The 16,972-nt window shown below is 44.8% G+C and overlaps 1 protein-coding gene across 1 annotated transcript; it reads left to right on the forward strand.

Annotated features, from left to right (window-relative positions):
- Window positions 1–835: 835 nt before the first annotated feature.
- On the forward strand, window positions 836–2,292 carry LOC121743653 (leucine-rich repeat extensin-like protein 4). The gene has a single exon (XM_042136981.1). It carries the CDS (start codon window positions 873–875, stop codon window positions 2,049–2,051), a length of 1,179 nt encoding a protein of 392 aa, XP_041992915.1. The 5' UTR covers window positions 836–872; the 3' UTR covers window positions 2,052–2,292.
- The last annotated feature ends 14,680 nt before the right edge of the window (window positions 2,293–16,972 follow it).

Below are 16,972 nucleotides of genomic sequence, written 5' to 3' on the forward strand. Positions count from 1 at the left end.
AAAACTATTGCACAAACTAGGATTGTCTTGATCAATTTTAGTGCTCTTTAACTATTTAGACTTCCCAACATGAGTCGTGTGGTTGTGGATTCAGAAAACATAACTTGTTAGAATCAAATATGGTAAAAGAAGGTCGTCGATGATACTGTGAGATAGAAATGATGCAGCGGCTGAAGTGGTAGTATCAGGTCCTTTAGCTATTGTTCTTGAAAAATGACCCGGTTTGGCCCATTGCTCGAAAGAAGTTTTTACGATGTCCTTATATACCAAGATATATTAGCAGTACTGCATCAAATTAAAGCTGCAGTCGTCGATTCTCTCAAGAGATCACAATGACCACAAGCAATCATATTAATGACGAGAAAGTTTGACAATACAGACGAAGAACGAAAAGTAAACCTTAATTATGAAGAGTTGGGGCAAAGATGCCCCATTGCGTACTCGACAAGAACTCTAAAAACCGTATTTAATATATTTCTCTGACTCTTATGGACTGGCAGTTAAGTTGGTCGACCCTCACCTCACCTTAGCACATCATTATACTCATGCACACCACCTGCCCCACCCAGGATTCTTAGTTCAAAACCACAAATGATACTATCATGATATCATCAATATAATAAAAGACAAAATACTACTTTGAAAACGAAGATCTAAGTTCATCTTATCAAGACATGAAAATGGTAAAAACACAATCATGTTGGCTGCCATTTAGTGATGGTATAAGGTCGCTGTAATTGGTAGTTGTAACAATGAATATTGAGAAATCATATCCACCTCAAATCTATATATATTCTTATACCAAACCTAAGACATCTCCAATAAAGAAATAAACCTTCATCATCTAAATCTAATCACCCTAACCAATCAAAATGCCCTCAAACCCCCTCTCCCATGCCACACTATTCCTCCTCCTTCTACTCCTCTCCACCACCTTAGCCAAGAACCACCACTCTCCGGCCGCCGGGCGCCACCCCCACCACGCCCCGAAAAACGCGACGGCCGTCCGGCTCCGCCAGGCCTATGACGCTCTCCAGTCCTGGAAGCGCGTCATCTACTCAGACCCGCGCCAGCTGACCTCCAACTGGCGCGGGCCAGACGTCTGTGCCTACCGCGGTGTCTACTGCGCCCCCCACCCCAACGACACCTCCATCACCGCCACCGTCGCCGGCATCGACCTCAACCACGGCGACCTCGCCGGATTCCTACCCGAATCCCTGGGCCTCCTCTCCGACCTCGCCCTCCTCCACCTCAACAGCAACCGCTTCTGCGGCATCCTCCCCTCCTCCCTCGCCAACCTCTCCCTCCTCTTCGAGCTCGACCTCAGCAACAACCGCTTCGTCGGCCCCTTCCCCGCCGTCGTCCTCGCCCTCCCCTCCCTCCACTTTTTAGACCTCCGGTATAACGAATTCGAGGGCCCCGTGCCCCCCGAACTCTTCAACAACAACAAACTCGATGCGATATTCATCAACAACAACTGGCTGACCTCCGTGATCCCGGCCTCCCTCGGCTCCTCCTCCGCCTCGGTTGTTGTCTTCGCCAACAACCGCTTCTCCGGCTGCCTCCCCCCGACGATCGCCAAATTCGCGGACACGCTAGAGGAGCTTCTTCTCATCAACAGCAGCATCTCCGGGTGCCTCCCGGTGGAGCTAGGGTTTCTGTACAAGCTCCGCGTTCTTGATATCAGCCAAAACGACATCGTAGGGCCGATTCCGTACAGCCTGGCGGGGCTGGCCCACCTGGAGCAGCTCAACCTGGGGCACAACCGGCTGAGCGGGACGGTGCCGGAGGGGATATGCGCGCTGCCGAATTTGGCGAATTTCACCTTCTCTTACAACTTTTTATGTGAGGAAGAGGGGATTTGTGGGAATTTGACGGCGAGGGGGGTTGCTTACGATGATCGGAGGAATTGCTTGCCGGAGAAGCCGCGGCAGCGGAGCGAGAAGGAGTGTGAGGCGGAGAAGCCGGTGGAGTGCTTCGAGGGGGAATGTGGGGGGAGGGAGATTCATGATGGTGTTAGTGTTTCTGCAACTTCGCCGCCGCCGAGTTGAGTTTTGCGGCGGTGGTGGCTGAGAACCATCTGGAAACTTCCTCTGTGTACATAGTTTTAGTGTAGTGTGACTTATTTTGTGTGAAAATTGGAAGTGGAGTAGTTCTTTTTATAATGTTGTGTGAGTAATTGTGGATCTATTTGTGTAGTGTTTACTTTGTTTATGTGTGATAAATGAATAAAATTATTGATTGTATGAGTAGTAGGATTCAATAATAAAAGGGAAATTGAAAATTTATAAAGATTTGTTAAATTATGAACTTTATCTATTAATTAGTACTATAGAAGTAGTAAAAAGGTTCGATCTTGATATATTGTTTGTATTTTTCAATCATGCAATATCATTTTTCTTGATATCTTGTGATACAACAACATTTAATTTTTCCATCGTTAAATCAAATACAATTACGCTAAAAAGTTTCGCCATGAAGTAATTAAGAACAAATTACAACTTTGTGATTTTTCTGATTAATTTTCAAATTTTCTTGCAGTTTGCCCTTAGAAACCCTAACTATTTCTCTAATTGAGTATAATTAATTAAATGAAATAATTTTTTGAAAATTAAACCAAAACATAGAATTAAAATGAGTTGACACAAACAATAGGAAAACTGAAAGTGGTAAATCAATGAGACGTAAAAAGATGGAATGCAGATATCAAGTGGGTGGTTGTTGGTTTAGCATTTGAATCTGTATCTCAACTTTGATGTGTTTACCGTTTAGTATTCTTTTAAGTTAATGATGTTAAAAACTAATATACTACTATATTTTGATGTCTTGGAATAAAAAATAAATGCATAAAATAAAATACATGCATTAAACAACATTTCTCTCTCTCTCTCTCTATATATATATATATAATCAAAATCAAAACTACAAACTTTAAAATATTTAAAAAGAAACTAATTACTAATTAGAGAGTAAGGTACATTGGAAATCATGATGAATTAAATTACAGATTCGATTGAATTTTAAATTATCGATATGAAGATATTGACAATATTAATATAAATAGTCGAATTAGTTAATCATAATAATATGCCGAAGTACAGGGCACGCTAATGCTCTTGATTTAGAGAGAATGAAAAAGAGTAACAGATTTGATGTCGTAACATCTCACAATAATTAATTAAAACATGTGCAGCCAACAAAAATAATATTTTTAACATAAAACAAATATTCGTCCCTTTTTAAAATTATTTTAATTAAATAGAATAGGTTGGTAATCAGTTTTAATCTTACCTAATAGCGTTATGCCGCAGTACCATTAAGTTATGTTTAGAGAAATAATAAAGAGTAAAGACTATCGACTTTGACTAATTAAATAAATAAACGAATGGCTAACTAGAAATTATATGACTAAACAACGATCCATGCAGAAATTATGACAGCCACAACACTCAATCCCACTGCCAAATTATATGAAACTCCAGAAGCCGGTGCCGGTGCGAGGTGGGGCGGCAGGAACACTGACACGATATGATCCTCTGGTGATTCAGCTTCTGGTGGTGGTGATTGGGGAGAAATGGGGGCAGGATGAGGCGGTGATGTTGGAGAACGTGACGGTGGCAGGGGAGGCGAGGGCGGTGGTGTGGGTTTATTATTTTCCGGGGTTGGGGAGTGAGGCGAAGGCGCGTGGGTTGGTTTTGGGGGAGATGGTGAAGGAGAGTGAGACAATGGTGCGTGTGTTGGGGTTGGGGTTGAAGGAGAGTGAGACGAAGGCGCGTGGGTTGGGGTTGGGGATGAAGGAGATGGTGAAGGAGAGTGAGATGAGGGTGCGTGGGTTGGGTTAGGGGATGAGGGAGAAGGTGAATGAGAGTGAGACGAAGGCGCGTGGGTGGGGGTTGGGGGAGATGGTGAAGGAGAGTGAGAAAATGGCGTGTGTGTTGCGGTTGGGGATGAGGGAGAAGGCGAGGGAGAGTGAGACAACGACGTCTCGACGTCTGGGTGGGAGATGGGTAGTGAGACGAAGGTGAATGGGATGGGGTTGGGGATGAAGGGGAGTGAGACCAAGGTGAATGGGTTGGGGTTGGGGTTGGGGTTGAAGGGGAGTGAGACGAAGGCGCGTGGATTAGGGTTTTGGCTACCAGGGAAGGTGAGGGCGGGTGGGGGAGGGGTAGAGCGGGTTTATTAGTGGCGGGTGATGGGGAAAGAGATGGTGGCGCGTAAGAGGTTTTCTCTGCATGGGATGGGGAAGGCAGGAGGGTGGCGGCTGGTGGTGGTGGCTACGACTGGCGAGAACACGGATGATTATTCTTTGACCCTTTTCACATCTTTGATCGTGGCCACTGATGAAGAAGAAGAGACTGGGTCGATCGAACTTGAATATTGAGTTGCCATCATTTAGGGTTTGGATAGGGTTTCTTTTGTTGCATTTGTTGTAGTCATCTCCCCCCACAATTAGAACAAAATCATTTCCCTTAGGGTACTTAAAAACTGCAAAAAAACACCCACACATACATTAAAAAAGAATTTTATTGATCAACATGAATATTATAGTAGTTGAATGATATTTCTCTTTCATTTACAAAGATGAGAGATCACCATGCAGAACAAAATGTTGGTAAGGACTCCATTGAGCCTATTTTCTTACTACTCCCTCCGTCCAGCAATAGCAGTCCCATTTTTCCGTTTTGGGATGTCCGGGAATAGGAGTCCCGGTTCTACTTACTATATTTGGACAATTGAATTACCCTCCTCCTTCTCACTAATTTACTCAATTGCCGTTAAAACTCCATCGCACCTGATGATTCCGCGAATTTCTGATGATGATAAATGCTCGTAAAAATAAATTACGACACGGTGAATTTACGTGGTTCGATTTACTGAAGTAAATCTACGTCCACGGGAAGAAGGGAGGGCAAGATTGTATTGCTTGATCTGGGATTACAGCTTACAACACAGCCTTGCTATATGATTTTATCTCTAGAGAGCTTAACCCTTTTCTATCTGATCTAAGTTCTATTTATACATTGAACTAAGGTCGTGGTTTGCAGCCCCACTAACAAGATCGTGGGTGAGCAATAACTGCTCAATAACTGCTTCGTACCACTAAATAGATCGTGGGTATAGCGGAGGTCGTGGAGGCCTTTCATGAGTCCACTAACTCCTAGTTCGGTCGAATGCTGAGACCGAACTGCTGGACTTTACCGATCAGCTCTTGCCGATCTGAGAGGAGAGCTTGACTGGTCTGCTTTTACCGAGCTGTAGGCTGAGTCCGAACTCTTGGGTCGTGCCGAACTCTTTGGTGCCGAACAGATACTCTTTCTTGGGCTCTGGGCTGATGGGCCGTCACTGTTATTGGGCTTGCCATTAGGGTTTAGTTCGTACCCCATCACTACCCCCCCCGAAAAGCGAAGTGAATCACTTCGGCGAGGTGAGTCACTTCGGCATTCTGGATAATGGTAAGGGGGAGGCTGACGTCAGGGGACGTGCCTTGCGCGTGCCTGCATTAAATGCGACAGTAAAATCCGGCCGTTGAATCCTGAAAAGGTGGGATTCGAAACGGCGCAACGATCTCGAAATCTTTCCCGAATCTGATAAATATGCTCCTTTCTTCATCATTGAAGCACTTTTGCTGTTGCGTCTTCTATACTCTCTCTTTTTCGAGAAATTTTCTTCCGCTTTCAAGAGCTTCTTCCGACTTTCTTCATCTTCAAAAAGTAAGAAAAATGTCTTCTTTGGCTGCTTACTTCGGTATTTTTTCAATGTCCCTGCCTTCACAAGAACATCGATACCTGCAGCCAAGTTTCTGCACTCCTCAGTATCGTGACCGTGGTCTTGATGGTAGGAGCAGTAGTTATCCTGTGGTCGGCGCGCGGCTGATTTTGTCATCCGCTTTGGCTTTTCGAACAGGTCAGAGTGCAGTTCGAAAATTTCCGCTCTCGGCTTGTTCAGCGGTACGAACTGAGCGGGCGGCTTCTCGGGATTGAGACGAGGTCCCAATCTGTCTTGCACCGGAGCCCTTTGAATTCTTTCAAATGGAGTCCGGCGAGGATGCCCCTGATCGCTATGATCGGGCTTCCTTCTGTCTCCTCGGGACGATGAGCTGTCTAACGACCGTTTGCGACGGTCTGCCTCATCGGCCCGGGAGTACTGGTCCGCAATGTCCCACATTTCCTGAGCTGTCTGCGGACCGCACTCAACGAGCTTCCTGTAGAGAGCTCCGGGCAAGATTCCATTTTGGAATGCCGAGATGACAAGCAGATCGTTGAGATCGTCTACTTGCAGGCAATCCTTGTGGAATCTTGTCATAAAGTCGCTGATTTTTTCGTCGCGACCTTGACGAATGGAAAGCAGCTGAGCCGAAGTGATTCGGGCTTCCGCTTTCTGAAAGAACCTCCTGTGGAAGGCATCCATTAGATCTCGGTAAGATCTGATGCTGCCCTGGGGGAGGCTATCGAACCACCTTCTTGCGTTCCCGATGAGCAGCTCGGGAAACAGCTTGCACATGTGGACCTCGTTGAGACCCTGGTTCGCCATGTTATATTGATAGCGCCCCAAGAAGTCGTGAGGATCCACGAGCCCGTCGTAAGTCATCGTCGGAGTTCGGTAGTTCTGTGGTAGGGGAGTTCGGGTGATGTCGTCCGAGAACGGAGTCTTCAGTGCTCCGTACACGGCGAATCCGATATCTCGTCGGTATGGAGGAGATTGAGTTCTCCTGTGATTCCGGTACCGAGGAGGAGCTGGAATATGTGGGGGACGGGGATTCTTTCTCCTGGGAGATGCGACACTACTGCGGTAGTGACTTTCTTGTGCGGAGGGAGAAGGAGAATCCGTCGTTTTCGTCTCCGGCTGCTTTTGGCTTTTTCGCAGGAAGGTTAAGAATTCCTCCTGCTTTTCAGCCAAAAACTGCTTGACAGCCTCATTCAAATCGGGCTGCTGGGAAGACTCAGTGGGACGATTTTTGGAGCGGCTTGTTCCTTCTCCATGAGAACTGGTGGTGGATTTATCCCTAGGCTGTTTTCCCGACCTATGGGATGGATTGGCTTCCTCCTGGTTCTCACGGGCTGGAATACGGGTATTCTGCGATCTGGTATGCATTTTTTGGGTGGAAAAAATGGATCAAAAATTCGCTTTATCACAAATTTTGTTCTTTGGTTCCCACAGACGGCGCCAGTGATGATTCCGCGAATTTCTGATGATGATAAATGCTCGTAAAAATAAATTACGACACGGTGAATTTACGTGGTTCGATTTACTGAAGTAAATCTACGTCCACGGGAAGAAGGGAGGGCAAGATTGTATTGCTTGATAAATGCTCGTAAAAATAAATTACGACACGGTGAATTTACGTGGTTCGATTTACTGAAGTAAATCTACGTCCACGGGAAGAAGGGAGGGCAAGATTGTATTGCTTGATCTGGGATTACAGCTTACAACGCAGCCTTGCTATATGATTTTATCTCTAGAGAGCTTAACCCTTTTCTATCTGATCTAAGTTCTATTTATACATTGAACTAAGGTCGTGGTTTGCAGCCCCACTAACAAGATCGTGGGTGAGCAATAACTGCTCAATAACTGCTTCGTACCACTAAATAGATCGTGGGTATAGCGGAGGTCGTGGAGGCCTTTCATGAGTCCACTAACTCCTAGTTCGGTCGAATGCTGAGACCGAACTGCTGGACTTTACCGATCAGCTCTTGCCGATCTGAGAGGAGAGCTTGACTGGTCTGCTTTTACCGAGCTGTAGGCTGAGTCCGAACTCTTGGGTCGTGCCGAACTCTTTGGTGCCGAACAGATACTCTTTCTTGGGCTCTGGGCTGATGGGCCGTCACTGTTATTGGGCTTGCCATTAGGGTTTAGTTCGTACCCCATCAGCACCCCAATTTTATTTCACTCTCTCGGTCTCACTCTCACCCTCTCACCCTCATTCTCCCTCAGTCTCTCACCCTCATTCTCCCTCAGTTGCGGTTTCTGTAAAAAATCATGGATTAAATATGCCCGGTCAATGGATTTTGACCAAATAATAAATGTGACGAGACATTTAATTTTGTGAAATTAAATGACATAGCGTCGATCTACATTTTACGTAGGTAAATGTAGTATATTCACTTTCTCAAATCCGATTTCCGGTGAGTGAGAAATAGTGGATTAAAGTTGGGCATAATTAGCTTTTAATTAAAGCTTGGAGATGGAGCTTAGGGAATAATTAACTAGTGTTAATTATCCCACATTGGAGGATTAACACATCTTTAATGTGTATAAATTAAGTGACTTTATGTTACTTAATAATTATAGTGGACCAAGATGGGTGAAAGAGCCCACACGCGCGCACACGCGCGCGCCGCCGCCGCCCGCCCGCCCGAGCCCGAGCCCGTGCCCGTGCCCGTGCACGTGCTCGTGCTCGTGCTCGTGCTCGTGGTCGCGGGCGCGGGCCGCGGGCCTCGGGCCTCGGGCCTCGGGCCCGGGCCCGAGCCCGATCCCGAGCCCGATCCCGATCTCGATCCCGATCTCGATCTCGATCTTGATCTTGGACTTGGACTTGGACTTGGACTTGGACTTGGACTTGGACTTGGATCTTGGCAATTGGTCTTTGGGTGGTCTTTGGGCTTGGTGCTTGGCCCAAACTATTCTTTTTGGACCACCGCCGAGTCAGCAATCCAAGTGGCTTGACACGTCGTCAAGCGAGGCACAGTCACGGTTGCCACGTGAGAAATCCACACGCTCCACACACGGATGGCACACTCCTGCCACACGTCTGTAACCGACGTCGGTTACGAATTGCCATGATGACAGCCATCATGGCTGTTGACCCCCTGCAGTGGACTGAGCCTATAAATAGGCCAGCCATTCCATGCATCACTACACAATTCAAAAAACATTCTGCATCATAAGCTCTCGCCCTCTCCCTGCATAGTTTTTTCTGTCGAAGCTCTGCCCTCTCCTCCATCCAGTTCGCCGGAGCTCTGTTGATTGCGGTGCTGCATCAATAGAGACGTAGCCGTTTTACCTTTGGGGACGACACGCCAAACCGAAGAGCACTACCGGGGCGTATCTCGTCTTGCGGGAAGAGGCCTCCTCGACTCGGCTAATCACACTGGTTTAGTAGTTTCGATTATACGTTGTATTTTTAAGTTCAGTTCTTCCTTTCCTTTCTTTTGGGTTGTATTACGCCCGGTAGTTATCTTTGTAATCCGAGAAACCAACAATCGCAAGACGAGATAACTTGCCTTTGAAGGAATTTGGACTTCTAAACTGAACTAAAACTTTCGAAATATTAAACACCTTTGCTGGAGATGTCTACCGACTCCAACACCGCCGCTGCCACCACCGCCGCCGCCATTCCCTCCACCATGGCGACCACTGGACCGGTCAACACTTCATCGATTCCCTCGATGATGCCAACTTCTGGCTTCCCAGCCGCTTCATCCACCGTCCCTTGGGTTTGGGACAACCCCTTCGGGGCGTCCACTGGTTCCACCTTTGGTGGTTCGGTTGGTTCCACTTTTAGTGGTTCCTTCGGATCCTTTAATGGATCGAGTGTTGGTGCCTTCGGGCTCAATACTAGTGTTGGATCTTTCGGGATCAACACGAATGCTGGGGCCTTCGGGTCTCATGCGGGTGCTAGTCCCTTCGGGGCTGGTACGACCATGGCGGGCTCTATGCCCAACATGAATGGTGGGGGCTCTATGCCCAACCAAGTTGTTGGCTCCTTCGGGGGCAACGGAATTGGTTCCTTCCAAGGACCAACTGCGGCACCTTTGGCACCAAGAATGATGCCACCTGCCGAGAAGCCACCAAAGTTTGGAGGATCTGACTTCAAGCGGTGGTACCAGAAGATGTTGTTCTACTTGACAACATTGGGCGTCGCCAACTTCCTCACGGAGAACGAGCCGCCCGCGCCAAGCGACCAAGAGACTAGGCTCGAAGTCATGGCGGACTATGAAGCTTGGAGAAAAGGGGATTATCTATGTAAAAACTTTATTTTAAGTGCATTAGATGATAGCCTCTATAATGTATACTCCAATGTAACCACATCTAAACAAATGTGGGAAAGCCTAGAGAAGAAATATAGCATAGACAATGCTGCAGGGACTGAACAGGTTGTAGCATCCAAGTTTATGGACTACAAGATGGTCGACTCTCGACCCATCATGGAGCAAGTCCAAGAGCTCCAAATGATCATCCACTCCTTAGTGGCTGAAGGGATGACCTTGCCCGATAAGTTCCTAAGGTGCACGATCATTGACAAGCTCCCTCCAAGTTGGAAGGACTTCAAGAGTTATCTCAAGCACAAGCGAAAGCAGATGACCCTTGAAGACTTGATCGTGAAGTTGCGCATTGAGGCCGACGTGCGCAAAAGTGATCAAAAGGCTAAGGGCTTCACCCCAAATGAAGCCAAAGCCAACCTGTTGGAGCGGGGCGGTCCCTCCAACAAACGCCCTCGCCCAAACCGTCCAAACGACAAAGGGAAGGGAAAGCAGCCTTCAAAGAAGTTTGAAGGCGACTGCTACAAATGTGGCAAACCGGGCCACTTTGCCAAAGACTGCCGCAGCAAGAAGAAGAAGCCGGCAGCCCACGTCGTTGAGAAGGAGTTCAAGGACTGGGATGAGAACGACCTCATTGCAGTGGTCACTGAAGAGGTTAACCTTGTTGATAACAAGGGAGGCTGGTACATCGACACCGGCGCTACTGCTCATGTTTGCTCCGACAGGAGCAAGTTTGCCTCCTACACTGCTGTTGAAGGGAGGAAGATCAACATGGGGAATCAAGCATCGTCAGAAGTCCTCGGCGTTGGCAACGTGATTCTCATGATGACGTCTGGCCTAACTATCACTTTGAAGGATGTGCTGCATGTCCCGGACATCCGCAAGAACCTAGTGTCAGGATCAATACTAGTTAATAAAGGGTTTAAACTTGTATTTGAGTCCGATAGGTTTGTCTTGTATAAGTTTGGAAAATCCATCGGAAAAGGTTATGTAACCGATGGGCTTTTCAAGCTTAGTGTAGCAACTCGAAGTGTTGCGAAGCCATTGGCCAATAAGAATAAAGCATCTACTTCCTCTTATTTGATTGAGTCTTCAAATTTGTGGCATTGTAGATTGGGACATGTAAATTCAAAAGCCATTAAAAGATTAGTAAATTTAGATTTACTAAAGGCTAATGAATTGGATATCCAAGATAAATGTGAAATTTGTCTTGAAGCAAAAATGACTAAGTTGCCGTTTCACTCGGTTGAACGAAGCACAAAACCCCTTGAATTAATTCACACGGATGTATGTGATTTAAAGATGTTGCAAACTAGAGGTGGTAAAAAGTACTTTATCACTTTCATAGATGATTGCACAAGATATTGCTACATTTATCTTTTAAGAAGCAAAGATGAAGCAATAGAGGCGTTCAAAAATTATAAGAACGAAGTTGAGAATCAACTTGGTTGTAAAATCAAAATGATTCGAAGCGATAGAGGAGGCGAATATGTAGCCCCGTTTGAGGAGTTATGCAACGCAAGTGGTATAATTCATCAAACAACTGCTCCATATTCACCACAATCCAATGGTGTTGCAGAACGCAAGAATCGAACTCTAAAAGAGATGATGAATGCACTGCTACTCAGTTCAGGATTACCACATAACATGTGGGGGGAAGCTGTTTTGACAGCAAACTATATCTTGAATAAAATCCCTCTCAAAGGAAAAGATGTTACTCCTTATGAGTTGTGGAAGGGAAGGAAGCCATCCTACAAATACCTCAAAGTGTGGGGGTGTTTGGCAAAGGTGATGGTTCCTCCGCCCAAAGAAGTTACAATCGGACCTAAGACGGTTGATTGCATCTTCATTGGATATGCACTTAACAGTAGTGCATATCGATTTGTTGTTCACAAGTCTGAAATATCGACTATCACAGTAGGAACAACAATTGAGTCGAGGAATGCTGTATTTCTCGAAAATACCTTTCCTTGCAAAGATAAGGAAAAAGTATCAACCAATTCTGAGACAAGAATTGAAGAAGCCACTAGTTCTAAACAAGTGGAAGAAGAAGCCACTAGTTCTAAATCAACAGATGCGGAACCTGAATCGCGCAAGCGTGCAAGGCCCGATCCAAAAGATACAGTACTAAGACGTGGTAATAGAGTCAGAACACCAAAAACTTTTGGTCCTGACTACATTGCTTTCATGTTGGATGAAGAACCAACATCGATAAAAGTAGCCTTTGCTGGCCCAGACGGGCTGCATTGGAGAGAAGCTGTTCAAAGCGAAATTGATTCAATTTTGCTAAACCACACATGGGTGTTGGTTGATTTGCCCGAAGGTGCTAAACCTTTAGGATGCAAATGGGTTCTTAAAAGAAAGTTTAAGGCCGATGGAACAGTTGATAAGTATAAAGCCCGATTAGTAGTAAAGGGTTTTAAACAAAAAGAAGGACATGACTTCTTCGATACCTATTCACCTGTAACAAGGATTACATCTATCCGGGTGCTTCTCGCTATTGCTGCATTGCACAATCTCGAGATTCATCAAATGGATGTAAAGACCGCGTTTCTGAATGGTGAACTAGAAGACGAAATCTACATGGAACAACCCGAAGGGTTTGTAGTACCTGGACAAGAGAAAAGGTATGCAAGCTCGTGAAATCCCTATATGGATTGAAACAAGCGCCATTGCAATGGCACTTGAAGTTTGATAATGTGATGTTATCAAATGGGTTTAAAATCAACGAGTGCGACAAATGTGTCTACATCAAGAGCACTAATAACGGTCATGTTATAGTGTGTCTCTACGTTGATGATATGTTAATCTTGGGTAGCAACACTCAAGTAATTAACGATACAAAGGCCATGTTAAAGAGAAACTTTGACATGAAAGACATGGGTCTAGCCGATGTAATTCTTGGAATGAAGATTTTAAGAACGAATGATGGAATCATCTTAACACAATCACATTATGTTGAGAAGATATTGAATAAATTCAAAGCCTATGATGGCGCGCCGGTTAAGACTCCAATTGAACTCGACGTTCACTTGAGCAAAAACAAAGGCGAGCCCGTTGCACAAGAAGAGTATGCACGGGTCATCGGGTGCATTATGTACTTGACTAATTGCACTCGACCTGACATTGCTTGTGCCGTGAACAAGTTAAGTCGTTACACGAGCAATCCAAGCAAAGAGCATTGGAGAGCTCTTGTGAGGGTTTTGAGATATTTAAAACACACTCAAAATCTTGGGCTACACTTCTCGAGATACCCCCCGGTGCTTGAAGGGTACTGTGATGCCAATTGGATATCCGATAATAGAGACTCACTTTCAACAAGTGGATATGTCTTTACTATTGGGGGTGGTGCTGTATCGTGGAAATCCACAAAACAGACCTGTATAGCCCGATCAACAATGGAATCGGAGTTCATTGCCTTGGATAAGGCTGGTGAGGAAGCCGAGTGGCTTAAGAACTTCCTTGAAGACATTCCATGTTGGTCTAAGCCAGTGCCACCAGTGCTGATTCACTGCGATAGCCAAGCGGCTATTGGAAGGGCAAACAATGGTTTCTATAACGGTAAGTCTCGACATATACGTCGACGACATAACACCGTGAGACATTTGATCACAACAGGGGTGATTACAATTGACTATGTGAAGTCAATAGATAATCTAGCGGATCCGCTAACCAAAGGGTTAAACCGTGATCAAATGAATAAGTTGCTAGAGGGAATGGGTTTGAAATCCACAAACTAAAGAATTGTCATAGTGGTAACCCAACCATGATGACTGGAGATCCCAAGAACTTGGTTCAAAGGGACAACTAAGCTATGAGAGTTCATGGAAAAACACTCAAACTATATCTATTCCCTAGAGAGCAATAGAGTGTTGGAGAACTTGCCTCGTGGTAAAGGCTAAGTCTATGACTTTTAATGGTTCTTAAGGATCTCAAAGAGATGGAATTCTCAAAGAGACCAAGTATGGCAAGGTACTTGACTAAGAATCACTTACGTAAGTGCGAAGTGTGGTCGCTTCATAAAAAACGCACTTATGAATCCAAAGTGGTGTCCAAGACCGCAATGGACACAAAACGTGAGAACGGATGAGGTTGAGGTGTTTAAGTGTTAACACCATTGTCTCGGTGCACGCCGTGGGGGATTAGTTCAAAGCATCGCGCTACTAAGCCGCCTGTGTATCCGATGGTGTCGACTATGGAGGGTTCAAAGTCAACAACTACCTATCCTTATGCTTATATACCTCGCGAGGGTTGAGCTTGTGTCTGCATGCATATGCATTCGGCTATTTCCACTCATGTGGGGGATTGTAAAAAATCATGGATTAAATATGCCCGGTCAATGGATTTTGACCAAATAATAAATGTGACGAGACATTTAATTTTGTGAAATTAAATGACATAGCGTCGATCTACATTTTACGTAGGTAAATGTAGTATATTCACTTTCTCAAATCCGATTTCCGGTGAGTGAGAAATAGTGGATTAAAGTTGGGCATAATTAGCTTTTAATTAAAGCTTGGAGATGGAGCTTAGGGAATAATTAACTAGTGTTAATTATCCCACATTGGAGGATTAACACATCTTTAATGTGTATAAATTAAGTGACTTTATGTTACTTAATAATTATAGTGGACCAAGATGGGTGAAAGAGCCCACACGCGCGCACACGCGCGCGCCGCCGCCGCCCGCCCGCCCGAGCCCGAGCCCGTGCCCGTGCACGTGCTCGTGCTCGTGCTCGTGCTCGTGGTCGCGGGCCGCGGGCCTCGGGCCTCGGGCCCGGGCCCGAGCCCGATCCCGAGCCCGATCCCGATCTCGATCCCGATCTCGATCTCGATCTTGATCTTGGACTTGGACTTGGACTTGGACTTGGACTTGGACTTGGACTTGGATCTTGGCAATTGGTCTTTGGGTGGTCTTTGGGCTTGGTGCTTGGCCCAAACTATTCTTTTTGGACCACCGCCGAGTCAGCAATCCAAGTGGCTTGACACGTCGTCAAGCGAGGCACAGTCACGGTTGCCACGTGAGAAATCCACACGCTCCACACACGGATGGCACACTCCTGCCACACGTCTGTAACCGACGTCGGTTACGAATTGCCATGATGACAGCCATCATGGCTGTTGACCCCCTGCAGTGGACTGAGCCTATAAATAGGCCAGCCATTCCATGCATCACTACACAATTCAAAAAGCATTCTGCATCATAAGCTCTCTCCCTCTCCCTGCATAGTTTTTTCTGTCGAAGCTCTGCCCTCTCCTCCATCCAGTTCGCCGGAGCTCTGTTGATTGCGGTGCTGCATCAATAGAGACGTAGCCGTTTTACCTTTGGGGACGACACGCCAAACCGAAGAGCACTACCGGGGCGTATCTCGTCTTGCGGGAAGAGGCCTCCTCGACTCGGCTAATCACACTGGTTTAGTAGTTTCGATTATACGTTGTATTTTAAGTTCAGTTCTTCCTTTCCTTTCTTTTGGGTTGTATTACGCCCGGTAGTTATCTTTGTAATCCGAGAAACCAACAGTTTCACTCTCTCACCCTCATTCTCCCTCAGTTGCGGTTTCACTCTCTCACCCTCCTCTTCCTCCGTGGAAATTTTAATTCACGCCGCCTCCTCTTCCTCCTCCCAATCGATGTCCACTGTAGTTCCTAAAACTCCGATGGTCGAAGCCCCTCCTGGACCGATTCCCCCAGATCTGGAAGCTTTGAAATTTTGAGCAGATTTGAAATTTGAAATTTTCACTTCCCCCTGTAATTTCAGCAGATTTGAACTCATTTTTAAGCAATTTGTAATGGAAGGCAATTTTTATATGTTGAGGGTTCTTTTTAAATTCAGTTTTTCATGCATCTCCATGAATATTTTCATGTATCTCCATGAATATTTTGCCAGCTTATAATTAAAATTGTCATTCTACTTAATGACATTGCAACGTTATGCAATGAAACAACAAAAAAAATTGGCAGCTTCTTGTTTGCAAGATGAAGTAAAACAATTAATGTGGGTCCCAAATTCCACTATCACACACCATTTATTATACACTCCAAAACTTTCTTAAAACTCGTGCCCTTTAGAAATGGGACTGCTATTGCTGGACGGATGGAGTATTAATTTAAAAATATTAATGTAGCATACAAAAATAGTATTTACCTAGCTCATCATTGATTTGGAATCGATTTTGTTGAGCCCAATAGCTATAGCTTTCGGACGGTGAAAGCATCCAACCATCGCGTTCACCCACGTGAAACACGTTACCACGAGCAAGAGACGAATTTAGTACAAATCCGATCAAGTAAACAAGCAACAAGCTCAATGTTGATTCACAAACCCCCATTTTGTGTACCAAATTACTAATTGAGTTTCAACGGATTGGTTTTGGATTTGAGATTAAAAATGTATTGAAATGTACGTAAATTGGGAAGTTGACAAAGGTAAAATGTATCTATATATTAGTACTACACAACGCTATTTATTGGTGTTAATTGTACCTTGGTAGAAAACGAAATTATTGCTTGACTATTTGACTGAATTTGATTTACTAAGAACTCTTCAAAGGCTGTGTAGTTATGAATCGTAATACATGGATATGGATTCATGCATTACATATTGAAATTACAATATAATATTATCGGTATAGAAAATTGGTAATTTTATTGTTCATATATAAAGATAATTTAGTTTTCAGTATATTTGTTTAATCGATATAATCATTCATGTTTAGGGATTTTGTATGGACTAAGATTTTATGTTTATTAGAAAACTTATTTTACTGGACATTATCATTTAATATGAAAATTTTCATAAATACCAAAACTACCAAGCTATAAAAATATTATCAGTTTTCCTTTATATTAATAATACCACTGTATCCCAAAAATAAAAATTCCAAACTTCAGATCTGATTTACTATTTTTATGATTTTTTAAATATTGGCGTATAGTACTATTTAACAATCAACTGCGTAATTTAGCCAATTCCACATTTGATTATGTCCATAA

The sequence above is a fragment of the Salvia splendens genome, chromosome 8, assembly GCF_004379255.2.
Source record: "Salvia splendens isolate huo1 chromosome 8, SspV2, whole genome shotgun sequence".
Lineage (NCBI taxonomy): Eukaryota > Viridiplantae > Streptophyta > Magnoliopsida > Lamiales > Lamiaceae > Salvia > Salvia splendens.

Coding starts and splice junctions, on each gene's coding strand:
- LOC121743653 (XM_042136981.1), top strand. CDS start 873: ATGCCCTCAAACCCCCTCTCCCATGCCACACTATTCCTCCTCCTTCTA.